The 25,360-nt window shown below is 34.8% G+C and overlaps 3 protein-coding genes and 1 pseudogene across 5 annotated transcripts; 2 read left to right on the top strand and 2 right to left on the bottom strand.

Annotated features, from left to right (window-relative positions):
* Positions 1–4,349: 4,349 nt before the first annotated feature.
* Positions 4,350–6,468, bottom strand: LOC116146045 (AP2-like ethylene-responsive transcription factor At1g16060). Its single transcript, XM_031431455.1, has 8 exons — positions 6,191–6,468; positions 6,007–6,089; positions 5,870–5,878; positions 5,678–5,766; positions 5,514–5,587; positions 5,373–5,423; positions 5,198–5,274; positions 4,350–5,113 (listed from the first exon to the last, which is right to left on the bottom strand). Exons 1-8 carry the CDS (start codon positions 6,394–6,396, stop codon positions 4,542–4,544), a joined length of 1,161 nt encoding a protein of 386 aa, XP_031287315.1. The 5' UTR covers positions 6,397–6,468; the 3' UTR covers positions 4,350–4,541.
* A 4,269-nt stretch (positions 6,469–10,737) lies between these two features.
* On the top strand, positions 10,738–16,203 carry LOC116145975 (FACT complex subunit SSRP1). Its single transcript, XM_031431397.1, has 16 exons — positions 10,738–10,889; positions 11,402–11,587; positions 12,024–12,129; positions 12,395–12,531; positions 12,716–12,799; positions 12,903–12,997; positions 13,157–13,265; positions 13,446–13,532; positions 13,609–13,701; positions 13,859–14,056; positions 14,145–14,290; positions 14,386–14,533; positions 14,906–15,004; positions 15,096–15,278; positions 15,529–15,607; positions 15,730–16,203. The coding sequence occupies exons 1-16, from the start codon at positions 10,836–10,838 to the stop codon at positions 15,855–15,857; spliced, it is 1,932 nt and encodes a 643-aa protein (XP_031287257.1). The 5' UTR covers positions 10,738–10,835; the 3' UTR covers positions 15,858–16,203.
* A 1,242-nt stretch (positions 16,204–17,445) lies between these two features.
* LOC116146040 (probable pectate lyase 19) lies at positions 17,446–19,047 on the bottom strand. Of its 3 annotated transcripts, none has more exons than XM_031431449.1 (4): positions 18,857–19,047; positions 18,092–18,764; positions 17,759–18,001; positions 17,446–17,670 (listed from the first exon to the last, which is right to left on the bottom strand). In XM_031431449.1, exons 1-4 carry the CDS (start codon positions 19,045–19,047, stop codon positions 17,446–17,448), a joined length of 1,332 nt encoding a protein of 443 aa, XP_031287309.1. The 3 variants fall into 3 exon arrangements, with proteins under 3 accessions (XP_031287309.1, XP_031287311.1, XP_031287310.1); XM_031431451.1 differs by having other exon boundaries at positions 18,092–18,743; XM_031431450.1 differs by having other exon boundaries at positions 18,092–18,754; positions 18,865–19,047.
* A 1,190-nt stretch (positions 19,048–20,237) lies between these two features.
* On the top strand, positions 20,238–25,041 carry LOC116145993 (annotated as a pseudogene).
* Positions 25,042–25,360: the final 319 nt, after the last annotated feature.

Here is a 25,360-nt window from a genome sequence, read left to right as displayed (position 1 = left end):
ATTACAAAAACCAAATAAAACCAAAGGAGATTAAACATAAAAATCCAAAAACCAGTTGTTCACATTTCCAGATACCAAAATGGACAAGTTTACCTGAAACAAATTATACTTGGAAGTGCTCAAGTACTCTGTTAAGAATACTCCAGAATTTTTATTTCTTCTGATAAAAGCAAAGATGCATACATCATATTGCTCGTCGTAAACAGGCAATATGCTAAACTCCAATGTGATATAATTCCTCGAATTCGCCGCCTCGTTGAGGTTAAATCATGTCTGTTATTTGGATTCGTTATGCTCGTTTAATTTACTCAAGTCTGTGAAGTACATGTAGGTGTCAATGGAGTTTGTTGCCTCCACGGGGGCGCCAACAGCGATTTTTACTAAGGAATCTGCACATATTTTAGTAATATTCTTGTTGCAGGCTTGCAGCCTGTGTGAACTGTGATTTAATATTGTTTCCAGGAGGAGTTTACAAGAAATGCTGGTGGAATCTGGATTAAAGTAAGCAGAAGCAGTTGTTTTTTTTTTTTTTTTTGAATGTGTTTCCTCATTCCTCACGAAACTTTTAGTTTTTTTTATTGTGAAAATGAAGAAAGTACTTTGATTGAAGAATAAAAGTACTCGAAATTTGTAGCAAAGCAGGTCAGTGCAAACTAATAAATTATTAATGCCCTGGAAGTCCATGTTAATCAGCCTGTACTTGAAAAGATGCAAGAACTTGGCTTTTCTGATGTGAAATTGCTTATATATTGCATACATTCAAACTTTGAGGCTGATGGTTTCACATTACAAGCTCTACCGCCAGAAGATTACAATTAGAGAAGATCTATCAAAAAGATAGTTAGAACAAAGGCTTAATTTGAGATGGTAACAGCTCAAGTAATCACCATAAACTCAGGTCGATCAGTCACTAAAACGTCAATCTCAGGTCGATCTCTCATTAGACCTTAGAATCGAATTCACATTTTATGTGAGGGATGATCCGGGTGGGTCTCTTATTAAACCTTAAAATCGGATTCACTTTTATTGTGAAATAAAAAGTCAGGCTGACGTGGACTCTTGTTAGCAAGGGTCAATCAGAATTCAGGGAGGCTTTATGTCATCTAGACGTTGCCATGTCGCGTGATGACAGAAGAGGTATGGTTTTCGTCAGTGCAGCAGGTGAATGCCAGACTTGCGAGTGGTTAGGAATCATCCACCTGTCTAAGTCCTACACGATTTAAGGATGTCTCTTGTGCAGACAACCAATGGGAAGCGGGTTAGGAATTATATCACACCTACCGGATTGCAGACTCATGATTATTAGCTTGAATCCTCCAACTATAAATAGGGGGCTCCTCCCTCATTTACGGGATTGGCTTATCTTTAGTCTTAAACAACATACATTCTCTCTTTCTCTCTTTATATTTTCTCTAGATTGTAACTCAACTCGCTGTACATGACTTGACTGTAACCATCTATTAATATAACTACAATGGACGTAGGATTCGTCTTTGAGCATCCGAACCACTTTAAAACCGTCTTTTATTTATTCTCTTGCTACATATTTCCATATCCTTATTCTTTAATTTCTTTCTATTACTTTACAAACATGTATTTATCTCAACATCACATCACATGTATTGTCCCTAACATTTTTACCACTCTATTCTCATGGCCAGCACAATTAATACATTATATTTATCATACTCACTTTTCACTTCAATACGTGATTCTATATGAAATGACCATTTTGCCCCTATCGAAACTTTTATAGTATTCCATTATAAAACTAGTTAAATATACACTATGACTATAGAATAATCCCTACCATATTTCTGAACGTGGGTATTACACAAAACTTGTCAAGGATACTTTGCCGCAGCAAGAAGATACCTGAGGTGAGAACCTACCCATTTTAATCGTGACTGGAACTCTACTGGCTGATGAGTCTCTTCACATAGGCGTTGTGCCTCTCGGCGGATCTCCAATTCTATTGTCTTCTTGTTGAGTAATTCTCCGGTTGGCCCGGAGGAAGAGAATTGTTCCATAATGCTGATCTTGATCTTCAAAACAAAACAAAATTATAACAATCTTACTAAATAACAGTCACAAAAAGAAAATAGACCCATCAAACAAAGCTTCAACCCCAAAACTATAACAATTAAAGTAAGCAGAAGCGTTTGTTTTTTTCATGTGTTTCCTCATTAAGTTTTGTTCTTTTTCATTGTGAAAAGGAAGAAAATACTCTTATTAAAGAACCAAATTCACATTTCACAGGAGAAGAGATCCCTCATTTAAAGCTTAAAATCGGATTCATGTTGCAAGTCAAGGATGATCTCATTAGACATGTTAGGCCGCCTTACTTAACAGCCTTGCTTGACATTTTGTCAGACATGGTAGATTGAGTTCTGTAGATAGTTCAAGTTCATCAGTTAAAACCTGCAGAAACACCAGTTTTCAGAATTAGGATGGTTACAGGAGCAAAATGCAAGTGAAAACAGATCGCAAATATGAATAATATTTTGTAAATATTTTGCTGAATGTGGATTGTGTTCATTTTGTAATATATATATATACTAATCATTCGAGTCCCTAAAGTTAATGACCGGGTAAGTTTCCAGTGGCCACCCTTGTAAATATTTTGCAGGCATGTAAGCGCGGCGCCTCACTTGGTTTCCTTCACTCTTCACCATCACCATTTCCATGTCTATAGTTAGTTATTTCCTGAATTGATTGACTCTTTACTTTCTTTTTCTCTTTCTTTCTTTCTCTGGTTGCTTGACCTGAGGGGAGTGACAGAATGTGTAAATATATATATAGCATCTGTCTATCTTTTGGACTCATTGTTGTTTTGTTTGATTTACAACTGTTTGCAAGTTTAACAAGGAGGGCGATGGTCACAAGGCAGCTTCAGACAAATTTATAGTAAGGATACAAACTTTAAGTGTCCATATTCTGTTTTCTCCCAAAGGTCCAAGCTCCTTGGTCTCATATACATGGTTAAAATAATGGGATTCTTTGCCAATTCAAAAGTCCCCTCTGATTGGCCATTGAAATAAACCAAATTTATATCAGCAATACCAGGTGAAAATTGGTCCTCAATTATTCCAAATTATAACACTAATACTTCTGTTGAGACCTTTTTATCTAATATATCTTTGCAAACTTGAGTTGGCTAAAAACCAAACTTTACAAACATATTATGGACTCTTTTCATGAATAGTTAAAGTATTTTGTGAAGAGTTGAAATGTCATTTCAGAAATGATACAGTATTTGCGTAAGTCGAAATAGATTAGAGAACTACTTTATGCAAACAATTTCTTCATCATTCATTAGTACTCTGACTTATTTGAAAAGAATATTCAAATTCAAGTCAGGGATCCTTAAGCCCCACTATTTGAGGTGGTAACACATGTGATGATCGTAACTCTTAGAACCTCACTGCTGAGATGGGTAGGGAATGTTGCACCGAAATTCTTTTCAGTACTACAAAACAAACAAATTTTTTGCAGAAAGTGGCTGGGTTAGTTTTAAATGCAAAAGAAAATGTTGTATAAACAGTTAAATTTGGTAACTGTTCATGCTGTTATTTAGTGAATCCATGGCTGTTAAACCTATGATCTATGAAAGGGAAATCATCAAGTCATTAGTTATACAGCCACAGATACAGCAACAGTTTAAAACTGTCAAACTATTCAAGTCATATACATTACAAAAACCAAATAAAACCAAAGGAGATTAAACATAAAAATCCAAAAACCAGTTGTTCACATTTCCAGATACCAAAATGGCGCAAGTTTCCCTGAAACAAATTATACTTGAAGTGCTCAAGTACTCGTTAAGAAACTTTGAATTACATTTTTTTTCTAATTTTAATGAAAATGTGTGAATTTTTGTTTTTTTTTTCTAATGCCTCCCCTTTGTCCGGATGATAAACCATTTAATGATTAGAATTAACTATACCGAAAGATTTTGTGTTTAAGTCTGGCTCACTGACGATTATACTCGGATACCTTCCAGTGATTAATTTAATAACTCATGCGGCCCAAAACTACTTGGAGAAGCTGGGCTACTCTCACTTTAGCAGATCCATCAAGCGGCCCAAGCAGCCCAAGTTCATTTCAGTTTGGGTCATTCACTCCTGTGCACGAGTTCCTTCAAAGGTACTCGAGTTTGTTTATGGGTACTCGGATAGAACTCACCTTAAAAAATCGACTTGTAACTTGTAAGATAAGAATGTATAAGATATCCAAATATTTATAAATCAAATTATCTGAGTTTAATTGTTATAAATCTAACATCAAGCAAAATGTTTGTGTTTATTTAATTATTTTAACACATTTTTAGGCATTACAAAGCTCTAAAAGACTAAAACAATGATTATAGAAATTCATACAAAGGCTCATTGATGAACCAAGTCCTAGTTTAGGGAAGATACAAAAACAAACCACTGCAAAAACTATTTACAAAACCACTCAAAAATTCAAAAACATAAATCTTAATTTTTACAAGGCTGCTGCATCTTTTTTTACAGAGGTATCTATCTGTTCTTGTTTGATCACAAAATGAAGTGTTGTCTTTCCTGAAAGTCTATGCTATGGTCTCTGTTGGCAGAATAGATGAAAGGGAAGTCTCCAAGTCCATCATAAAATATCCCACCAAACTCATCATCATCACTGCTTGAGCCTGCTTGTTGGTTCTTTGTTTCATCCCCATCAGACTCTTGATCGTCTGAAGACACATTTGAATTCTTCTGCACCAGGTCTCTGAATATGGAAGATCTCAGGAGAAGGCTGAGTGCGGTTGGGGTTGAAGATTTGTTGCCTGATGAGTTAAAAGAACTTTTGGTTTGGAAGCTGAATTCTTCTTGCTTTGGTGGGGAGTTCAAGTAGTCTGCTGTGAATGGATTGGAGTTGAAAGGTGAGTAGTCCTCACTTGGAATGTAACTGGTTGGTGATGGAACTGGTTGTGGTTCTGTGATTATGTGCAACTCATGAGCACCAGACACCATGTTTGTTCCAGGTTTTAGCCAACTGATGTAAGTACTCAAATCAAAATTGGTCACAGCATTGATCCCTCTGTATTCAATTGCTGCAATGTCATAAGCTCGCGCCGCCTCTTCTTGAGTACCTGCAGGTATTCAATAAGAGTTGATTGAATACCATGTATTTGAGATTTTGCTTCAGTTTGTTCAAGATTTTTGATGCAACTTACTGTAAGTGCCAAGGTAGAGGTACTTGTTTCCGAAAACTCTCCCTATTCTTGCTTCCCATCTTCCTTTATGATGGTGCCTGCATAGTATAATTTTCACCAGAGAGATCTTTAGTGTTTGCTCTAAATCAGTAATGTTTAATAAGCTACAAGATGATCAAAATTTCAAGAAAATCACCTTGCAACTCCTCGATATTTCGATACACCTCTTGAGAAGCCACTGCTCTTTCTGTGAAAAGGAAAAGCAAAAAACTGTTATTTAGAGAAACTAATAGCCATGGAACCTGGTAACAATCTGTGTATCAAAAAAAATAATTACCTTCTTAAAGAGGCCAAGTACTCCTCTTTGGTAACAGTTTGCATGATCTCAATTTCCTTCTCATAATCAGATATCTGTTAAAGGCAATGAGTTTATGTTAGATTTTTATGAATCTTTTGAATATATGCGTAAGAAAATAGGCCTTCGGCTTAACAGATGTGTACCGGAAAATTGGTGAAAGTTGATGTGCCCCAATACTTAAGTGCAGCTAAATCATATGCTCTTGCAGCAGCTTCTTCTTCATCATAAGCACCTGATAAATTCAGAAAAGATGTGTTAATTTTCTCCATTAGCCTCCCCAGAAAAGAAAGAACTTGAACTTTGACTTGGTGTAGAAGAGGGATCAAAGTTCTTACCAAGGTAAACTGTTGAGTCCGGATTGATTCCAAGGCACAAAGCAGAGGAAAAAGACACATAAAAGTGGTCAGATTGAAATACATGGAAGAAGAGAAAGTGATGATGAAGAAAGAAAATTGAAGCATTTATTATCTACCTTGTTTCCCTTTCTTCTTCTGAGTGACATTCCAAGAAAGCTTATCCCACAAATGAGCTTCATATCGACCAGTCCAGCGATGTCTATTCATTTCACAGATCGAAAAATTTATCAGTTAATAAGTAATTCAATCTCGAGATCAAGAAAGGTGTAAAAAAAACGATGATATATTGCTTGTTTATACCTGCTGACGCCGCGAAACTTTGAACTTCTTTTCACAGTGGTAGCTGTAGTACCAGTTTGCTGATCATCACAACCTCGTGAAGCTGCAACAACATGATCTCTGCGCCTCCTTTTCACACATCTTGTAGCCTGAACTTCACTCTCTGCAGGCATGTAAGCGCGGCGCCTCACTTGGTTTCCTTCACTCTTCACCATCACCATTTCCATGTCTATAGTTAGTTATTTCCTTGAATTGATTGACTCTTTTAACTTTCTTTTTCTCTTTCTTTCTTTCTCTGTTTGCTTGACCTGAGGGGAGTGACAGAATGTGTAAATATATATATAGCATCTGTCTATCTTTTGGACTCATTGTTGTTTTGTTTGATTTTACAACTGTTTGCAAGTTTTAACAAAGAGGGCGATGGTCACAAGGCAGCTTCAGACAAATTTATAGTAAGGATACAAACTTTAAGTGTCCATATTCTGTTTTCTCCCCAAAGATCCAAGCTCCTTGGTCTCATATACATGGTTAAAATAATGGGATTCTTTGCCAATTCAAAAGTCCCCTCTGATTGGCCATTGAAATAAACCAAATTTATATCAGCAAATACCAGGTGAAAATTGGTCCTCAATTATTCCAAATTATAACACTAATACTTTCAGTTGAGACCTCTTTATCTATTATATTCTTTGCAAACTTGAGTTGGCTAAAAACCAAACTTTACAAACATTTTATGGACTCTTTTCGTGAATAGTTAAAAGTATTTTGGTGAAGAGTTGAAATATTCTTTTAAAAAATGATACAGTATTTGCGTAAGTCGAAATAGATTAGAGAACTACTTTATGCAAACAATTTCTTCATCATTCATTAGTACTCTTGACTTATTTGAAAAGAATATTCAAATTCAAGTCGGAGATGCACTCTAAACCCCACTATTTAAGATGGATAGGACAATATGTGATGATCGTAACTCTTAGAACCTCATTTGGTGAGATGGGTAGGGAATGTTGCACTGATAATAGCTTGCTTTGTCCTTTTAGTACTACAAAACAAACAAATTTTCTTGCAGAAAGTGGCTGGGTTAGTTTTAAATGCAAAAGAAAATGTTGTATAAACAGTTAAATTTGGTAACTGTTCATGCTGTTATTTAGTGAATCCATTGGCTGTTAAACCTATGATCTATGAAAGGGAAATCATCAAGTCATTAGTTATACAACCACAGATACAGCAACAGTTTAAAACTGTCAAACTATTCAAGTCATATACATTACAAAAACCAAATAAAACCAAAGGAGATTAAACATAAAAATCCAAAAACCAGTTGTTCACATTTCCAGATACCAAAATGGACAAGTTTACCTGAAACAAATTATACTTGGAAGTGCTCAAGTACTCTGTTAAGAATACTCCAGAATTTTTATTTCTTCTGATAAAAGCAAAGATGCATACATCATATTGCTCGTCGTAAACAGGCAATATGCTAAACTCCAATGTGATATAATTCCTCGAATTCGCCGCCTCGTTGAGGTTAAATCATGTCTGTTATTTGGATTCGTTATGCTCGTTTAATTTACTCAAGTCTGTGAAGTACATGTAGGTGTCAATGGAGTTTGTTGCCTCCACGGGGGCGCCAACAGCGATTTTTACTAAGGAATCTGCACATATTTTAGTAATATTCTTGTTGCAGGCTTGCAGCCTGTGTGAACTGTGATTTAATATTGTTTCCAGGAGGAGTTTACAAGAAATGCTGGTGGAATCTGGATTAAAGTAAGCAGAAGCAGTTGTTTTTTTTTTTTTTTTTGAATGTGTTTCCTCATTCCTCACGAAACTTTTAGTTTTTTTTATTGTGAAAATGAAGAAAGTACTTTGATTGAAGAATAAAAGTACTCGAAATTTGTAGCAAAGCAGGTCAGTGCAAACTAATAAATTATTAATGCCCTGGAAGTCCATGTTAATCAGCCTGTACTTGAAAAGATGCAAGAACTTGGCTTTTCTGATGTGAAATTGCTTATATATTGCATACATTCAAACTTTGAGGCTGATGGTTTCACATTACAAGCTCTACCGCCAGAAGATTACAATTAGAGAAGATCTATCAAAAAGATAGTTAAAACAAACGCTCAATTTGAGAGGGTAGCAGCTCAAGTAATCACCATAAACTCAGGTCGATCAGTCACTAAAACGTCAATCTCAGGTCGATCTCTCATTAGACCTTAGAATCGAATTCACATTTTATGTGAGGGATGATCCGGGTGGGTCTCTTACTAAACCTTAAAATCGGATTTACTTTTCATGTGAAAGATTGTTATGCCTAAAAAGTCAGGACTGACGTGGACTCTTGTCAACAAGGGCCAATCAGAATTAAGGGAGGCTTTGTGTGGTCTAGACGTTGCCATGTCGTGTGATGGCGGAAGAGGTATGGTTCTCGTGAGTGCAATAGGTGAATGCCAGGCTTGCGAGTGGTTAGGAATCATCCACCTGCCTAAGCCCTACACGATTTAGAGATGTCTCTCGTACAAACAACCAATGGGAAGCGGGTTAGGAATTATATCACATTTGCCAGACTGCAGACTCATGATTATTACCTTGAATCCTCCAGCTATAAATAGAGGGCTCCTCCCTCATTTACGGGATTGACTTATCTTTAGTCTTAAACAACATACATTCTCTCTTTCTCTCTCTATATTTTCTCTAGATTGTAACTTAGTTCGCTGCACGCGACTATTTATTAATACAACTACAATGGATGTAGGATTAACCTTTGAGCATTCGAACAACTTTAAAAACCGTCTTTTATTTATTCTCTTACTACATATTTTCATACCCTTATTCGTTAATTTATTTATATTATTTTACAAACACATATTTATCTCGGCAGTACATCACATGTATTATTCATAACCTTTTTACTACTCTATTTTCATGGCTAGCACACTTAATACATTATATTTATCATACTCACTTTTCACTTGAACACGTGATTCTATGTGAAATAACCATTTTACCCATATTGAAACTTTTACGGAATTCTACTATAAAACTAGTTAAATATATTCACTATGACTATAGAATAATCTTTACCATATTTTTGGACGTGGGTATTACACAAAGCTTGTCAAGGATACTTTGCCGCTGCAAGAAGGTACCTGAGGTGAGAACCTGCCCATTTTAATCGTGACTGGAACTCTACTGGGTGATCAGTCTCTTCACATAGGCGTTGTGCCTCTCGGCGGATCTCCAATTCTATTGTCTTCTTGTTGAGTAATTCTCTGGTTGATCCGGAGGAAGAGAATTGTTCCATAATGCTGATCTTGATCTTCAAAACAAAACAAAATTATAACAATCGTACTAAAGAACAGTCACAAAAAGAAAATAGACCCATCAAACAAAGCTTCAACTCCAAAACTATAACAATTAAAGTAAGCAGAAGCGTTTGTTTTTTTCATGTGTTTTCTCATTAACTTTTGTTCTTTTTCATTGTGAAAAGGAAGAAAATACTTTTATTAAAGGACCAGATTCACATTTCACAGGAGAAGAGATCCCTCATTTAAAGCTTAAAATCGGATTCATGTTTCAAGTCAAGGATGATCTCATTAGACATGTTAGGCCGCCTTATTTAACAGCCTTGCTTGACATTTTGTCAGACATGGTGGATTGAGTTCTGTAGATAGTTCAAGTTCATCAGTTAAAACCTGCAGAAACACCAGTTTTCAGAATTAGGATGGTTACAGGAGCAAAATGCAAGTGAAAACAGATCGAAAATATGAATAATATTTTGTTGAATGTGGATTGTGTTCATTTTGTAATATATATATATATATATATATACATGCTAATCCTTGGGTCCCTAAAGTTAACGACTGAGTAAGTCCCCCAGAGCACTAAAGTTAATGATGAAAACTAATCTCTCGAGATCCTACAGTTAATGACCGGGTGGTGGCCACCCTTGTAAATATTTTGTTGATTGTGAAATATGGTCTTTTTTTTTTTTTCACCAAAACCTTAACTAATCTCTTGGGGCCTAAAGTCAACGACTAGAAGTTAGGAACTAATCCTCCGGCCTTAAAGTTAATATGTGAATAATGTTTATATTCCATGCAACGTCCACTTATATTCAAAAAGGGCAAAATCATAATATCACTCTGAATATCTAATGGCATATTTGTCATTACATTAAATAGCCATGGTATGGTATAAGGGTATTTCCGGTATTTTTTTATTACAAGGTTAATATTGTCGGGAAAATAATACAGCCACCGACGGTAGTGCACCGAATGACGTGGCAAAATCCTGACCGTTGATTAATTTTAACTTAATATCAATCAACGGTTAGGATTTTGTCACGTCATTCGGTTCACAAATTCGGTGCACTACCGTCGGTGGCGGTAGCATTACTCAATATTGTCGTAGAAATGTTAGCACATTAACAGAGGGGTACAATTGTCAATTGTAGGGTTTACACTTTACAGCACTCAAAAAAAAAAAAAAAAAAAAAAATCATTTTTTTCTCTGTTCATAATCTGTGCTTTGAAAACGGCACCGTCTCTTCTTATGTTTGGCGCCATAAAGCAAGGCTTCTCATCTCGCCCTCTCCCTTCTCATATAAACCCTACTCTCTCTCCCCTTCTCTTTCAGTAGACACAATTTCATCACTGAGTTCACAGAAATGACAGACGGTCACCTCTTCAATAACATCTCTCTCGGCGGCCGAGGCGGCACTGTGCGTTCCAATCACTCTCTGTGTGTTTATTTTTTTTTCTTTTCTTGTGTGATGTTGTAATTTTCTTCTAAACTTGAATTAATCCCTAATTTTTTTTTTTTAATCTAGACGTGAACGAACCATTTGTTGTTCGCTGTGTTATTTTGATTTATTTTTCGCCAAAACCTGAATTATTTTATTATATTTTAGCTTAGCTTATCGACTCTGTTATTCGAAACTCTAATTTTGGGGTTTGTTCTCAGAAATTGAGAAGTTTTGAAACTTTAATTTTCCTTTATAATCTTGAATGTGAGGGATATTGAACGAATGATGAGGAATTTTTGGGTTTCTTTGTGATCAAATTTCATTGTTTAAGAAACCCTAAACTGGTTTTCAAGGTGTATGGATTTGTTTTACTGCACAATTTATTGTTGGGATTAAGTTCAAAGGGATTTCAATCTCTAATGAGTAAGTCATAGTACTTTGGGTTATTCTTTGACTGATCTTAATTGTTCTATTTTTTGAAAATGCAGAATCCTGGCCAGCTTAAAATTTATTCCGGGGGGATTGCATGGAAGAAGCAGGGTGGTGGTAAAGCAGTGGAACTTGACAAAGCTGATATTGTAGGGGTTACATGGATGAAAGTCCCCAGGACGAATCAGCTTGGTGTTCGAAGCAAAGATGGGTTGTATTATAAATTCACCGGATTTCGTGACCAGGTATAGCAACCTTTCTCGCTTTCGTTTGCTAATTATTATTTATATTTTCTGGAAGGTGGTATTATACATGTTCAAAATCTTTCTTTGTGTTTTCATTGCTCTATAAGTCTCTGATAAATAATGGAAATGAATGTTATTAATTTGAATGCTCTTATGTGTTATGTAATAGACTTCTCTTGAACTATGTGTTTTACTGGCATTTTAATGTAGATCCGTCGTCTTTTCATTATTGATCCATATAAACCAAGTTGATCATTAATGGCTCTTTTTCCGGATACTGCATGAATTTTTTTTTGAGTAGATACTTCTACAAATTCTCAATAGTTTTGTTCCTGTACCATTCATTATGGAAACTAGTAACTTTATTCAAAGTGACCTTCGAAAGAATTATTCAACTTGCTGATTGTTACCTTTTGCTTCTGTTATTGCCTTGTAGGATGTTGCTAGTTTGACCAATTTTTTCCAGAGTAATTGCGATTTAACACCAGAAGAGAAGCAGCTTTCTGTCAGTGGCCGTAATTGGGGAGAAGTTGATTTAAATGGTAAGTGATCCTTGTTTGTTTCTCAAGTCAATGATTTTAATGGTCATTCTTCTTACTTTATACTTCCTGACATGTGTTTTTTATCATATGATATGGTAATCTATTAGCTTTATGATATTGTCCTAAGTTCTGATTTCTTCCTAATTACATTTTATATTTATGTTAATTAGGTTAGTTGGCTTTCTTGGTTGTTTGCTTTCTTACTACAGTGTGCTATCCTGCTTATCAGTCAGTTTTATGGCGTACCATTTTTTACTATCTGCAGGGAATATGCTGACTTTTATGGTTGGTCAAAAGCAAGCTTTTGAGGTATCTCTAGCAGATGTATCACAAACACAACTTCAAGGAAAAAATGATGTTATCCTGGAGTTCCATGTCGATGATACAACTGGAGCTAATGAGGTTTGTTTCAGCAGTTTAAATTCATTTGATGGTCATGGTCCTGATGCAACCTAGTGGAAACAAAATTCAGGCTTTATTAGTGCATAATTACAATTCATAAGAGCCGTTCATTTGATTAAGATAGCTTCTTATGGAGAAATGCTACTGTGTTTCTGAATATGTTTTTGTTTATTATTGATGACAGAAAGATTCATTGATGGAGATAAGTTTTCACATCCCTAATTCCAACACCCAATTTGTTGGTGATGAGAATCATCCACCAGCTCAAGTGAGTTTGTTTCTTGTTATTTATTAGTCTCTCTCTCTCTCTCTCTTTTTGGTTAAAATCTTGTGACTTTTAACTGATATCTGGTCAATAAACCATGTGTTAGGTATTTCGTGATAAAATCATGTCAATGGCTGATGTCGGAGCCGGAGGTGAAGAAGCTGTTGTTACGTTTGAGAGTATTGCTATCCTCACACCAAGGTTGATGTTCATATAAAACTAAGATTGTGAAAATGCATTGTGCTGACATTAATTTGAATCATCCTTTTGCAGTTTTATTTATAGATTCATCTCATAAGCTGGATCTTTTCTTGTTCTTGTTCACTTCATTTTTCTCTGATGGGTATATGATTTATTCAGGGGTCGGTATAGTGTTGAACTTCATCTTTCATTCTTGCGGCTACAAGGACAGGCTAATGACTTTAAAATTCAGTACAGCAGTGTTGTCCGCCTCTTTTTACTTCCAAAGGTATAATTTCTTTTATTCTTTCGGCACTCATGGTACAAGAGTACTGATGACAGTCATTCATTCATATTTCTTTTAATTCCTCCACGTATTGACAAATAATTGATTTGTTTATAACCACTGTAGTTGTTCAATAATATATCCACATAAAGACTGACGTGGGCTTATCTTGTGTTTAAACAGTCTAACCAGCCTCATACCTTTGTTATTGTTACTCTTGATCCACCAATTCGTAAAGGTCAAACGTTGTACCCACATATCGTTTTGCAGGTATTGTTGGGTTCATTTGATTTTGCCAGTTCTTTGCTAGTTTTAAGTGTAATAATTTTGTTTTTCATTTGCACAGTTTGAAACTGATTATGTGGTTCAAAGTGAGTTGTCGTTGAGTGAAGATCTTTTGAACACAAAGTATAAGGACAAATTAGAACCATCATATAAGGTAATTGCTCTTTTTATAAGTCAATTTCTTACATCTGGAGCTACATCTTGGTAGTGCTTTGCTATGGCTTTGGGTGTATACAAATGTTACAGGGACCTGGGCTTGTGACTTAGTGTGTGAACTATACTGTATATGATTAACTTCTTTAAACAAACAGGGACTAATTCATGAGGTGTTCACTACGATATTGCGTGGTTTATCTGGTGCCAAAGTTACTAAACCGGGAAAATTCCGTAGTGCTCAAGATGGTTATGCGGTGAAGTCATCATTGAAAGCTGAAGATGGTGTATTGTATCCCCTGGAGAAGAGCTTCTTTTTTCTACCCAAACCACCTACCCTTATCCTTCATGAGGAGGTACATCTTTTAATCTGTCGTACTCATTACAATGGATAAGTCTTGCTATCAATGGAGGCTGACCTTTTGTAACTATTTTTCTTGCTAGATTGACTATGTGGAGTTTGAGAGGCATGCTGCTGGTGGCTCAAATATGCATTACTTTGATCTTCTTATCAGGCTTAAAACCGAACAAGAACATTTGTTTCGCAACATTCAGAGAAATGAATATCATAATCTCTTTGACTTTATCAGGTTTGTATGAACTACTCATCTTCTTACATGGATTAGATCATTGAGCTGTCCAAATTTGAATTTTATTTATTTTTATTGTGTAATTTTTTATGCAGTGGGAAGGGCTTGAAAATTATGAACCTCGGAGATATTAAAACTGCAGATGGTGTGGCTGCTGTCCTTCAGGAGGATGATGATGATGCAGTTGATCCACATCTTGAGAGAATTAGGAATGAAGCTGGTGGTGATGAGAGTGACGAAGAGGTAAACTCCTCAATTCATTACAACTTTAGGTGATGAAGTTTTCTTACACTTATGTTTGGGTTCATATTATTCGTCAATAGCTGTGTGGCCTGCATCTTTGGCAATAAGTTCATACATTTTTAATCAATTGTAAGCATACCTCTCCGTATGTTCAAGTTTAATCATTCTGTGGTAGTTATATTGGTTAGGGATCCTGAATGTTTTGGTAAAGTCGTATTAACTTCCCCCCTGTCCCTCTTTCTATTTTCTTCTTGATTTTTTTTTGAACGAATGTGTTTCGTTTCTGCATATTCCTATTGATATGTTTATTGTCAGTTATCTGCAAATCCCATATAGTATGTGTGTTTATAAAGAATTGCTGAAATTATGCAGGATGAAGACTTTGTTCTTGATAAGGATGATGAAGGCTCTCCAACTGATGATTCTGGGGAGGAGGATTCCGATGCTAGTGATAGTGGAGGAGAGAAAGAGGCAAGCTGTTCTATTCATTGACTTCTTTACTGAATTTATTATTATGTCAAATTTTATTCTCTGCTCACATCAAATGAATTATTTCTTCCAGAAGCCTGTCAAAAAGGAATCCAAAAAAGAGCCATCATCATTGAAGGCATCCAGTTCAAAGAAGAAATCCAGAGATGCAGATGAAGACAGTTCAAAGAAGAAAAAGCAGAAAAAGAAAAAGGATCCAAATGCGCCAAAGAGGGCAATGTCTGGTTTCATTTTCTTCTCGCAAATGGAAAGGGAGGTGGGTTTGTAGTAATACCCTGTAACTCTGGTCTACAGTTTTACATTCACAGTTAACTTAAACATGTCAAAACAACTTTTTGTTCGTAGGAGTAATTATGTGAACCTAGCAGTCAAGTCTATTTTCTCATTAAACTATTAAATCTGTAAATTTATTCAACATTTTTGAGTGATGGTTAGTGTTTGACAGTGTTGCATTTTGAATAAGGATATTTAATAATTCATTTGCTGATTTTGTTGTGCTGTTACAGAATATAAAGAAAAGTAATCCAGGAATTGCTTTTACTGATGTTGGAAGAGTTCTTGGAGATAAATGGAAGAAGATGACAGGTATTTAATAATTGATTTTGGTGTAACGTTTCTTGCAGTTCCTCTCCATCTTTACGCAGTTCCTAATTATTACAATTTGTCATCTGTCTGTGATACTCATTATGCATTTTTTCTGTCTGTAGCGGAGGAGAAAGAACCCTATGAAGCGAAAGCTCGTGCTGATAAAAAACGTTATAAGGATGAAGTCAGTGGTTACAAGAACCCCAAAGCAATGGATATTGATTCAGGCAAGGACTCCGATGATGAATAGATATCAAACAGAAAGAAGCACAAAACCATTATCTCAGGACACGGCGAGCAGCTGGGATTCTGGTTTTATGGCATAATTAACTGTAAGTTAATTCTGTAACTCATCTAGATGGATGGGTTTTTTCATCTGCTAAGTTTCTGGAGCGATAAAGTTAATATCGGTGATTCTAAGGAAGCATGTACTAGCAGAAAAAATCTGTAGTTCCAGATTTTGTTTTATGTAGTTTTAAAATCGCCTATGATGGCGAAAAACCCATCCTTTGGATGTATAGTTTCCTGCTAGCACCAGTGGTTTTAAGAAGTTTCTGAATATAGTTATGAAAATATTTTGTCTCATGAGATTTAAATTTGCTTTCATTTTTCACGTTGTTTGATCATCTTCTTCATTAAATAAAAAATGGAAACACTTTAGTTGTCATAGGAGCCAATGTTTCAAAGTTTAAGTCAATTAAAGGTAAAATCTTGGTGGAATAATAAATCAAATTCAAATTTCTGAAAAGGGATTTATTATTTTTGTTCCATTTTGTTGTTCGGTTAGGCTAACCTTTCAAGTGATTCTTCTCAATTTTATACCCAACTTTTGATATAAGCGTTGGATTACTATTTAGTATTTACTATACAAAGAAAGAGAGGATATTCTTAATGAAAGCAAGATAAAGATCAGCTAAGGGTCTCACTCTCACGTGTTCTTTATTTTAATGAGCATCTTTCGTATAAATAAAAAAATATTTTTATTAATTTCTAAATATAAAAAATAACATTTTTATTCAAATTCAATGAACTCTTTAAATTTAACGAAGATATTCTTTATTTTCAAGAAAAAAACTTAATATGAGAGAAAATTTATAAATAAAATACATAGAAATTTGTAATTTATTAATTAAAATTAAGATCGAGAGTGAAATTTAACTCTGTAGATGTGGAGAACCAAACCTACTCTTTAATTTATATTTAAATGATAAATAGTCTGTTGGACTCTTGTTTTTATAGATAAACTTTTTATAATAAAGAGTTTAAGTCATATAAAGAGTCTATTGGAGATGCTCTTGGAGGAGAAATGAATAATTTTTATTTTGAATTGTTGAAGAAAGAAAAGGAAAAAAAAATTGAAATAGTCAATTTCATGGAATATTCAATTTTTTATTATATTGGACTACTCTTTATCAAACCTTTTTTTCTTTGTTTTTTGTTTTCCAAGAAAATTAGATCATTTAAAAAAAAAAAAATGGATGTGGAAAACGAACAGGCAAAATGACAAAGAATGAGGATTTATAAATTCTGTTCCATAAATTTAAAAAAAAAAAATAGAAAAAAAATTTATCATTTATTTCATTGATTGGAGCTTGAAATAGTACAAAGATATTCAAATATATTTTTGGTTGATACAATAAATGAAAAAAAATTGACTCTTAAAAATGAAATAAATGAAAACTCAACTATACATTAAAGTGACTATCATTATACCCCCCAATTGAAAACAATACAAAACACTTCTCTAAAACATTTTTATTTAACGAGAAGTCTTCTTTTTAGTAAATTAATATACTTGAAAAATCTTTATCAATTTCAGCAGCAGTTATTTAATACATCTAACATTTCTCTCCAATCTTGCAATAAAGTGCCCCGGCATATCGAGTGAGCCTGTTGGCTCTTGTTCCTGACTTGGCTTTTATCAACTCTCTCCTGGGGAAATTCAATTTGGCATTTATGTCCCCAGATGTGTTGAAATATGCTCCATTCATGAACAGATCTTCCTCTGATCTCCATAGCCAGTGCTTCCATTCATCAACGGAAGCGTAGTTCCTATTCGTCACCTGTACAGAGAGATTCGAATATGAGACCTTTTTAACTGTAAAGTTCAGTTGAACACGGATGAATTTTACGTGGAGGGATTTTATTTACCGATTTCGCTTTGTTGTCATCCGGGGCGATGAACCTGTTGCCCTGGCTGATAATGGTGGGATTTTTGCTGCCACCAATTGCATACATTTGCCAATGGGTGTAGTCATTGTTCACCACATGGAAGAATCCCAATCTGCACCTTGGCATTCTCTGAATTAGTCCTTGTCCGAAATGGTTGAATGCAATTGTCACTTGCATCAATGAATCAGGTGAGTAGGCATCACTTGCTCCCAACAATATCACCTGCATTACAAGTAGGAAATTATATCAATATCATAGAACGAACGATCGGTTTTTCATGAGCGAAAAAGGGGATAATATTATGATTATTACATCATTATGCTTGGTAAAGTGGCAATTTGAGATGGTAATAGCAGTGGAGCCTTGGATGGCATCAATGAGTCCATCTTGGCATTGAGACATAGAAAGATGATCAAGCCAAATATTACATGAACCAAAGATGGAAATCCCATCTCCATCACTTGAAGTCCTCAGTCCAACATGATCCTGAGAGTCTCTAATGGTGCCACCGCTCGCGGGGACAATGTGATGAATGTGAATTCCATGGATGATTACATTCTTGACATACTGTATAGTGATTCCAGCTCCAAAAGCAACGTGCACATCAGCTCCTCTTCCATCAATCGTTTTGTCGCTTGTCATAATCAATTCCTGATTCAACCTGATGTTCATATCATTAGCAAAGATGATCCACAAGGGTCCGTTCTGAACCACAGCGTGCCTCAAAGTCCCTGGTTTTGGATCCACAAGATTGTCATCGGAACAATCAGTGACTACATAAATTGGCCCTCCTTCTCCTCCTGTTGTATTGTAGCCAAAACCTTTCACACATTTGGCCAGTCTTTGGCGATTTTTCGCCCAATTTTCCTTGCATCTCCAGCACCTATCAATGGGGTTGGTCGCCTTGCAGGGACCGCCCTCTCTTCTATGTGATATCCTGGTCTTAAACAAGCCCCTCCTCGTGCTAGTCTTGTCCTCCGAGGAACTATAAATATAAACATATAAATTTAGTAAAAGAAACGAGAAATAAATGACAGTTACATTTATAACATGAAACGAATTAGTTAATATAATTACTTATGAACAATCAAGTTAAAGTCATTCGTGACAGATAGAGGATCGGGGTGGTATGCTTGAAGCGTTGCTTCCATGGCTTCCTCAGCGCGACGTCTCCATACATCATCAAACTTGGCAATGTTGGCCGAAAGGCGGGGGATCAAGCAGGCCAAAGAGAAGAAAAACACCAGCTTTAACTTAGCCAACTCCATTGTTGCTAACTTGGGTAAATAACTAAACTTAATTAGTTTCTAATGATTTTCAATACTGTTTCTTTTTATTTTTTTTTGGTTTCTACCAGATGGGTAAAATCCTGAAAGGTCTAGGAATGAACCTTCTTCCTTCTGTGGTTCAAACCCACCTAGACAATTGTTCGTGATTTAAAAGCTTGGTTTTAGAGGATTCAAGGTTGTGATTTTATACTTATTTTCTCAACCAATTGGCTCTAAAATTAACTACGCAGAAGGTGGAGAGCCATCATATTGTAACTGTTATTAGAGTTAATGACATTAAACTTCCGAGGTTTTCGAAATAATAGAAATCTCTCTATCATTCAAACTTACTATATTACAAGTTAGTAAATAGTTTGAATACTTCCGTTATTTCGGAAACCTCAAGAAAATTTTGTTATTATATCATACCTATGGAGACTAATGTCTTTTAACTCTTATTATTAATCAAAGCTTAATGAATTAAAGATGTCATTAACTAAATACTAAGACTTGTTATATATTTTTATACATAACCACAGTGTATTTGAGTAAAAGCACTTAAAAAAAAGTGCTTATAAGGTGCTTTACTTACCTTTAAATTAAGTGATAAATGTAAACCCTTCAGGTTTACCCTACATGACCCTCTAATTAAATATTATTATTATATTATTTTCTAATATTAATTACTGGGAATGTTGGATTACTGAAAAGATAGATTACCTTGAAGATTACTAGAAATCTTTAGGAAAATATGTTTGGTTAATTGGTTGATATGTTATATTAATATGTTTGGTTGGGAGGAATAAATTGGTGGGTATGTTATTTAAATTATTGAATTGTCCTCTAATTAAATATTATTATTATATTATTTTTTAATATTGATTATTATTTGTATTATTATAACCCTTCTACATTTAAAAACTTAGCAAAAACAACCCCATAATAAAAGTTTGAAAAATCAACAAAGCACCCCCACCAACCTAACCACTGCCGGCCGTCGGCAACCACCGTAGGCCCCTAGAAACCGGCAACCTAACGATGCACGGAAGGTAGGAAATGGCCTCCGGGGGTCGTATGGCTATTTTCGACCAGAGATCTAGCCGAAAATGGCCAGACTTGACAGATCTAGCCATCGATGGCCAGATCGATGGTCATTAACCGTTGACGGCTAGATCTGGCCATTTCCAGATATGGCTATATCGGTGGCAGCTGCCGCTGGCTGCAGCAGTGGTTGCCGGCTGCAGGCGGCGGCAAGTGGGTGGGGGTGGTGGCTTAGGTGGGCTGCAATTTGTTTTGAATTCTAGGGTAATTTTGTCCAAAAAGTTAATTAATTTGGGTGAAATAGTAAAAGGTTATATTCATGTAAATAAATTTAAAAATAAGGGCATTATTGTCCTAAAATTTTATTAATAAGGGATAGAATTGTAACAAAAAAAGATAACACTAGTAATCTTAGAATACCTAAGAAAATGAAGGTAATCTGATTACCTCTAATATTATTAATAGTAACCACTATTGATATTTGAAGATTACCAGTATCTTATATTACTTGACAACCAAATATGGTAATCAAGTAATATAAGATGACTTAACCCCAATAATCTCCAATAATCCCCCAACCAAACACCCCCTCTGAGGTATCAGGAATAATCCTAAACCTCTACTGCTATAAAATCTATATCAAACGTTTGGGTTGATTTCAAAATAATTATAAACACATAAAATAACTTAAAAAGGTCAAAAAGATTTAATTTGTTTGGACAAAATTATTTTACATTAATTAGTCATTAAGATATGAATATGATAACAACGAATTACAAAGAGTTTACTATCTCTAATGATCTCATCAAGATTCGGGATCGGTCCTAGAATTACAATATCTTCTCGTTTATCATCTAAGAAATTTACAAAGAATTTATTATTTGTAATGATTTCGTCGAAATTTGGGGTCGGTTCCAGAATCACCATATCTAACACTCACGAATCTGAAGAACAATCTATCGAAAATATGGATGATACTGAGGAACTAAACCTCTTTTCAGTTGCTTTCAAAGACCTTACATTCTTTATTTAAACTCTTGTTTGTATTTAATTATTTAACTAAATAACTTGGGAAAAAAGGATTAACGTTTTGATCTAATTAATTATCTCAGATTTCTAATATTTTATGAACGTTTAGGAGTAAATTTAATTACAATAAGTTTGTAATATGATTTTTTCGATAATTTTAATTTTTTAAACGTCGGTTTCTTTAATATTTTTTACGGGAATTTGTTTTTCATAACTTTCTTAGATTGATTGTAACTAATGTTATGGATTTGGAGAATTTATTAATTAATTAATCCTAATTTGCGTTTGTATTGGAGTTTAACATGTGTATATATTTACACACACACACACAAAAAGGAATTACGTATAAATTACAATTCAGTATACGATATATCATCAAAGAAATTTACAAAGAGATTATGATCGTTAACAACTCGTCAAGATTAGGAATTGGTCCTGGAATACGATACATTCATAGAAAACCAGTTAGTGAATCTGAAGTCGAGAACCATCTGATGACAACAACGATGAAGAAGATGTAGACAGAGTTGATGTCAACTCATATCTCTTTCGACTTCGTTTTTTCTTAGGGCACGACTTGCGGCGAAATTCCCTTACTTGACATCTAAAGAATTATTATCACAATATTGAGGTGGTTTTGTAATTTAAATTTATTTTGAGACTTGGTTTTGGTTTCTTTGACGGTTTACCTCGACCACGGTAATCGGTATTTGACATTTTATACTATGCTAGACAAAAATATTCTTAGTTCTAATCTTCTTCAATGTTTAAGCTTTGGTTTGTATGAAGTATTGAATTATTTGTGGAAGCCTTTGATTGAATTTATATATTGAGAAATTATAATCCTAATAGGATTTGATTTATAATCCTAATTAATGGGGACTGCGAAGAAATTATTATTGACTCAAATTAATATGATTCCTTATTCTCATAGGAGAGAATGAGAGATAGAGCAATGGCCAATGGGTTTCCTAATGAGATAAAAGTTAGACCCCTGAGCTATGATATAATCACAAAAATTTCCCAATAGTTTCTGAAATGTAACAGAGATCCCCTTTTGTTAATGAACGGTAAACTGTTAATAATTTTCACCGCCACTTTTCTTTGCTCTCCGCTGCGCACCTCCGCATCTCCGCTACGGCGAGCCCAACATTTGACAATCTCCAGCTCAGCATGCTTACTTGAAGGTTACGGGGTTTGACACCCACCCATTCCTTCGTCTTCGTATCATAATTTTCAGCTCTGGGTTGCTGATTCTCCGTTTTTTACGCCATTCACTGCTCAACTTCCTTCGCATTTATGATGAATTGAAAGGGTATGTCTGATCCTTCATACTTTTTGATGTACTGTCATTGCTTGATAAAATATTTCTCAATAACTGTGGGCTAGCGTTTCTAATACTTTACTTCTAAAATTTAATCTTGATAAGTGTTTTAATTGACTTGTTCATGTCGTCTGTTGCTTCTATTTCCAATTTGGCTATAAATTAATCTGGATAGTGTTGAATTGAGAATTCATCGGAAATTAGAAGAAACAGTCGTTTGTTTTGCATCCAAAGGGTGAATATTGTATAATAAAAATTTATGCTTGTTAATGGACAGAATAATAATAGAAATTATTACTGCTTAATATGTTGTTGTTGCCTTTGATGACTATAAAAGATGTGTTTTTTAAATTATCTGCGTTTTTTGTTGCTTTTGAAATGTGAATGCTTTAGTATTTACTGTCATTTATTTTGTTGCTTTGATGAGTGTAAAGCTTGTGATTTTCTTGATGTGTCTGGGTTGGAACTATTAACAGGAGTTCATTTATTCTTTTTTTAAACGACTGTAAAGCTTAATTGGTGTGATTTGGACAATATTAGCCGTAGGAAACAAAGTTATAATGGGAGTATTGAAGATAGTGCGACCTTGAAGAGAATTGTGTTCGTAACTGTGGGAAAGACATGCTTTGATGCTCTTGTAAAAGCGTCGTACTTTGGAAGTTAAACAGGGGTTGTTTAGGAGGGGTACACCCACCTCGTATTCAAAGGGTCAAGGAACTTATGTGCCCACTAAGGTATTGTTCTACTTTTTCAATGGTTATTGTGTTCTCTTTTGTTTGTGGTGGTAATGGTTTTTCTTGTTTATGAATCAAAATGCAAATTAGCAATTTATGAGGGTGAAATGGAGAGTTCTGATAATGATTTATTGAGTATTTTGTCTTAGCTCATTTTTTTTTTATTTTTTGTGTTAAGCTGAAGTGGTTATGTCATTTGTAGGAAATTTTAAGAAGTTTAAGTAGTGAAAATTGAGGCTGAAGTTCATATATAAGCAATTCATTGAGTTGTTGGTTATTGCTGCTTTAAAACTAAATTGAACAGATTTAGTCGCCTTGGGAAAGACTGTTAACAATTCTTAAAACAAATTCTTTGCATGAGAAACATAGGTGGGCGAGACATGAGGAAAATAAAATTTGCTTACATTTCAGATATATGAAGGAAGGATGCTGGGAGCTCCAACTTAGGAGTTATGGAGGCTCATTATTTGGCCCTTGTTGATTTAAACACAAGGTAGGCAATAGCAATCTAGAATTGTCATCCTGCCAGGTCATGAGTTTATTTCTTTTGATTTATAATTTTTTATACTTATCATGTGTTTATTTTATTAACAGTCTCTTAAAAAAGGAGAAGATGGGTCCCTCGCCATAGACTACTTCACTTTTTCATCAAGCATTGCTGATCATCTGAGGTCCGCATCTCTTGTAATTAGTCATGCTGATAAGCTCATCTGATCATCTTTTTCTTTCCCTGTCCAGTCATTTAATTTTTCATTTTACTGGGAATATGCTGGTATTGTTGTTTGTACCTTTGTTGTACTGTGCATTTTATGCATGTTCATGTTAATTGTTATCCAAATAATTGGCTGTGTTTGAGAGAACATGATAATTTCTAGAGATTTATTGTTTCTTATGGCATGATATTGCATTTGCTATTCTGAGACTTTTCCTGGTGATGTCTGTTTCCCATTATACATATTACAATTGTCTTATTAAATTAAGAGAATAGTGTAATCGGTGGTGCTTGTGGCATCATTTTAAATTCTTGTAGTCCAAATAGTTCACAGTATAAGGCAAATTTAACATGTGAATACATTTGCAAGGATTTGAGACGACAACATAAATCCTTGAGAGAATTTAAATTTGTATATTGTCGTGATGGCTTTGCCCTTATGCTCACATCCAAAGAGAAGATAGACTGATCAAATTTCATAATTTTATTTTAGTTCATGATATTTTTCCTAATATGAGTTAGGTCATGAATATTGCCTATATGCTTGTTGAATTTACACGGGTAACTCTCTGTTTTGCTATAATTGTAATGCTGTGTAACATATTATAGGACTTCTATGAACTTCTCCATCCTCTGCTGATATTGAGTTGATTTTGAACGAATGGAATCTTATGGCTATGATTGGCACCATAATAGAATGTTGTATGTTTTGTAATGAAATCTCAAACTATAACCCATCTGTTTTTAAGAGATGCATAGGCTACAGTGAAGTTATATCTTCCGAGTCCTGAATCTTTTGGGAATTAATTAGGTGACAATGTAATTATTCTTTTAGTCAAGTTTTTGTTGCACTTGGAAGACACACACCGACTGATGGAATAACATTCTTAATTGGTTCTACCATGTTGCAGGCTCAGGGAGCTATTTGAGACCTGCGACTGTCAAAACCTTTAATTGTGGTGGTTAATGAAGATTTAATGGACAATCATCAAAGTGAGCTAGCAGAAGACCTAGCAGAGAGGAAGCATTTATATTGTGCCACGTTTCAAGTTATAGCTGGTATGGATTTGGAGTCTCTCCTGCCATACCATCCCGGTGATGCCAAGCCAGTGGCCAAGTTATAAACAGGTTTCTTGTTTCCAGATGATTTATGAATACAGAATTTCATAATTTTGATCAGAGAAACCAAATATCTAGTGGGATACCTTGTTTGTGTAACATGAGTGGCATGTTTCGATGAGGCATACCACGTGTTGTAGGCATTTTGATGCCCCATAGTTACTATGGCAGAGTATAAATATCTTGAAGAATTATTCTTCAATTCTTGATGGAATAGCACAAAATATTGATGGATAGTGAAAAATTGTATTTATTACCCAAGAAAGGGAATTACATGTAAATGTAAATAAAAAATTAATCTTCAATCTCTGGTATATCATTGAAGAATTCACAAACAGCCTACTATCATTTAAC

Source organism: Pistacia vera, unplaced genomic scaffold (genome assembly GCF_008641045.1).
Source record: "Pistacia vera cultivar Batoury unplaced genomic scaffold, PisVer_v2 Contig470, whole genome shotgun sequence".
Lineage (NCBI taxonomy): Eukaryota > Viridiplantae > Streptophyta > Magnoliopsida > Sapindales > Anacardiaceae > Pistacia > Pistacia vera.
The sequence above is the reverse complement of the archived record's forward strand: the minus strand, read 5'-3'. Positions and strand labels throughout refer to the sequence as shown.

Bases quoted from the DNA above. Each gene is read 5' to 3' on its own strand.
- LOC116146040 (XM_031431449.1), bottom strand. From the start codon at position 19,047: ATGGAGTTGGCTAAGTTAAAGCTGGTGTTTTTCTTCTCTTTGGCCTGC. The intron at 18,765-18,856 runs GTAATTATATTA...TTATATTTATAG, and splicing joins TTTAACTTGATTGTTCATAA to TTCCTCGGAGGACAAGACTA. The intron at 18,002-18,091 runs GTAATAATCATA...CTTGTAATGCAG, and splicing joins ACTTTACCAAGCATAATGAT to GTGATATTGTTGGGAGCAAG.
- LOC116146045 (XM_031431455.1), bottom strand. From the start codon at position 6,396: ATGGAAATGGTGATGGTGAAGAGTGAAGGAAACCAAGTGAGGCGCCGC. The intron at 6,090-6,190 runs GTATAAACAAGC...TGAAATGAATAG, and splicing joins AAGTTTCGCGGCGTCAGCAG to ACATCGCTGGACTGGTCGAT. The intron at 5,424-5,513 runs GTAATTATTTTT...TCCTTTTCACAG, and splicing joins TACTTGGCCTCTTTAAGAAG to AAAGAGCAGTGGCTTCTCAA.
- LOC116145975 (XM_031431397.1), top strand. From the start codon at position 10,836: ATGACAGACGGTCACCTCTTCAATAACATCTCTCTCGGCGGCCGAGGC. The intron at 10,890-11,401 runs GTGCGTTCCAAT...TTGAAAATGCAG, and splicing joins TCGGCGGCCGAGGCGGCACT to AATCCTGGCCAGCTTAAAAT. The intron at 13,266-13,445 runs GTATAATTTCTT...GTGTTTAAACAG, and splicing joins GCCTCTTTTTACTTCCAAAG to TCTAACCAGCCTCATACCTT.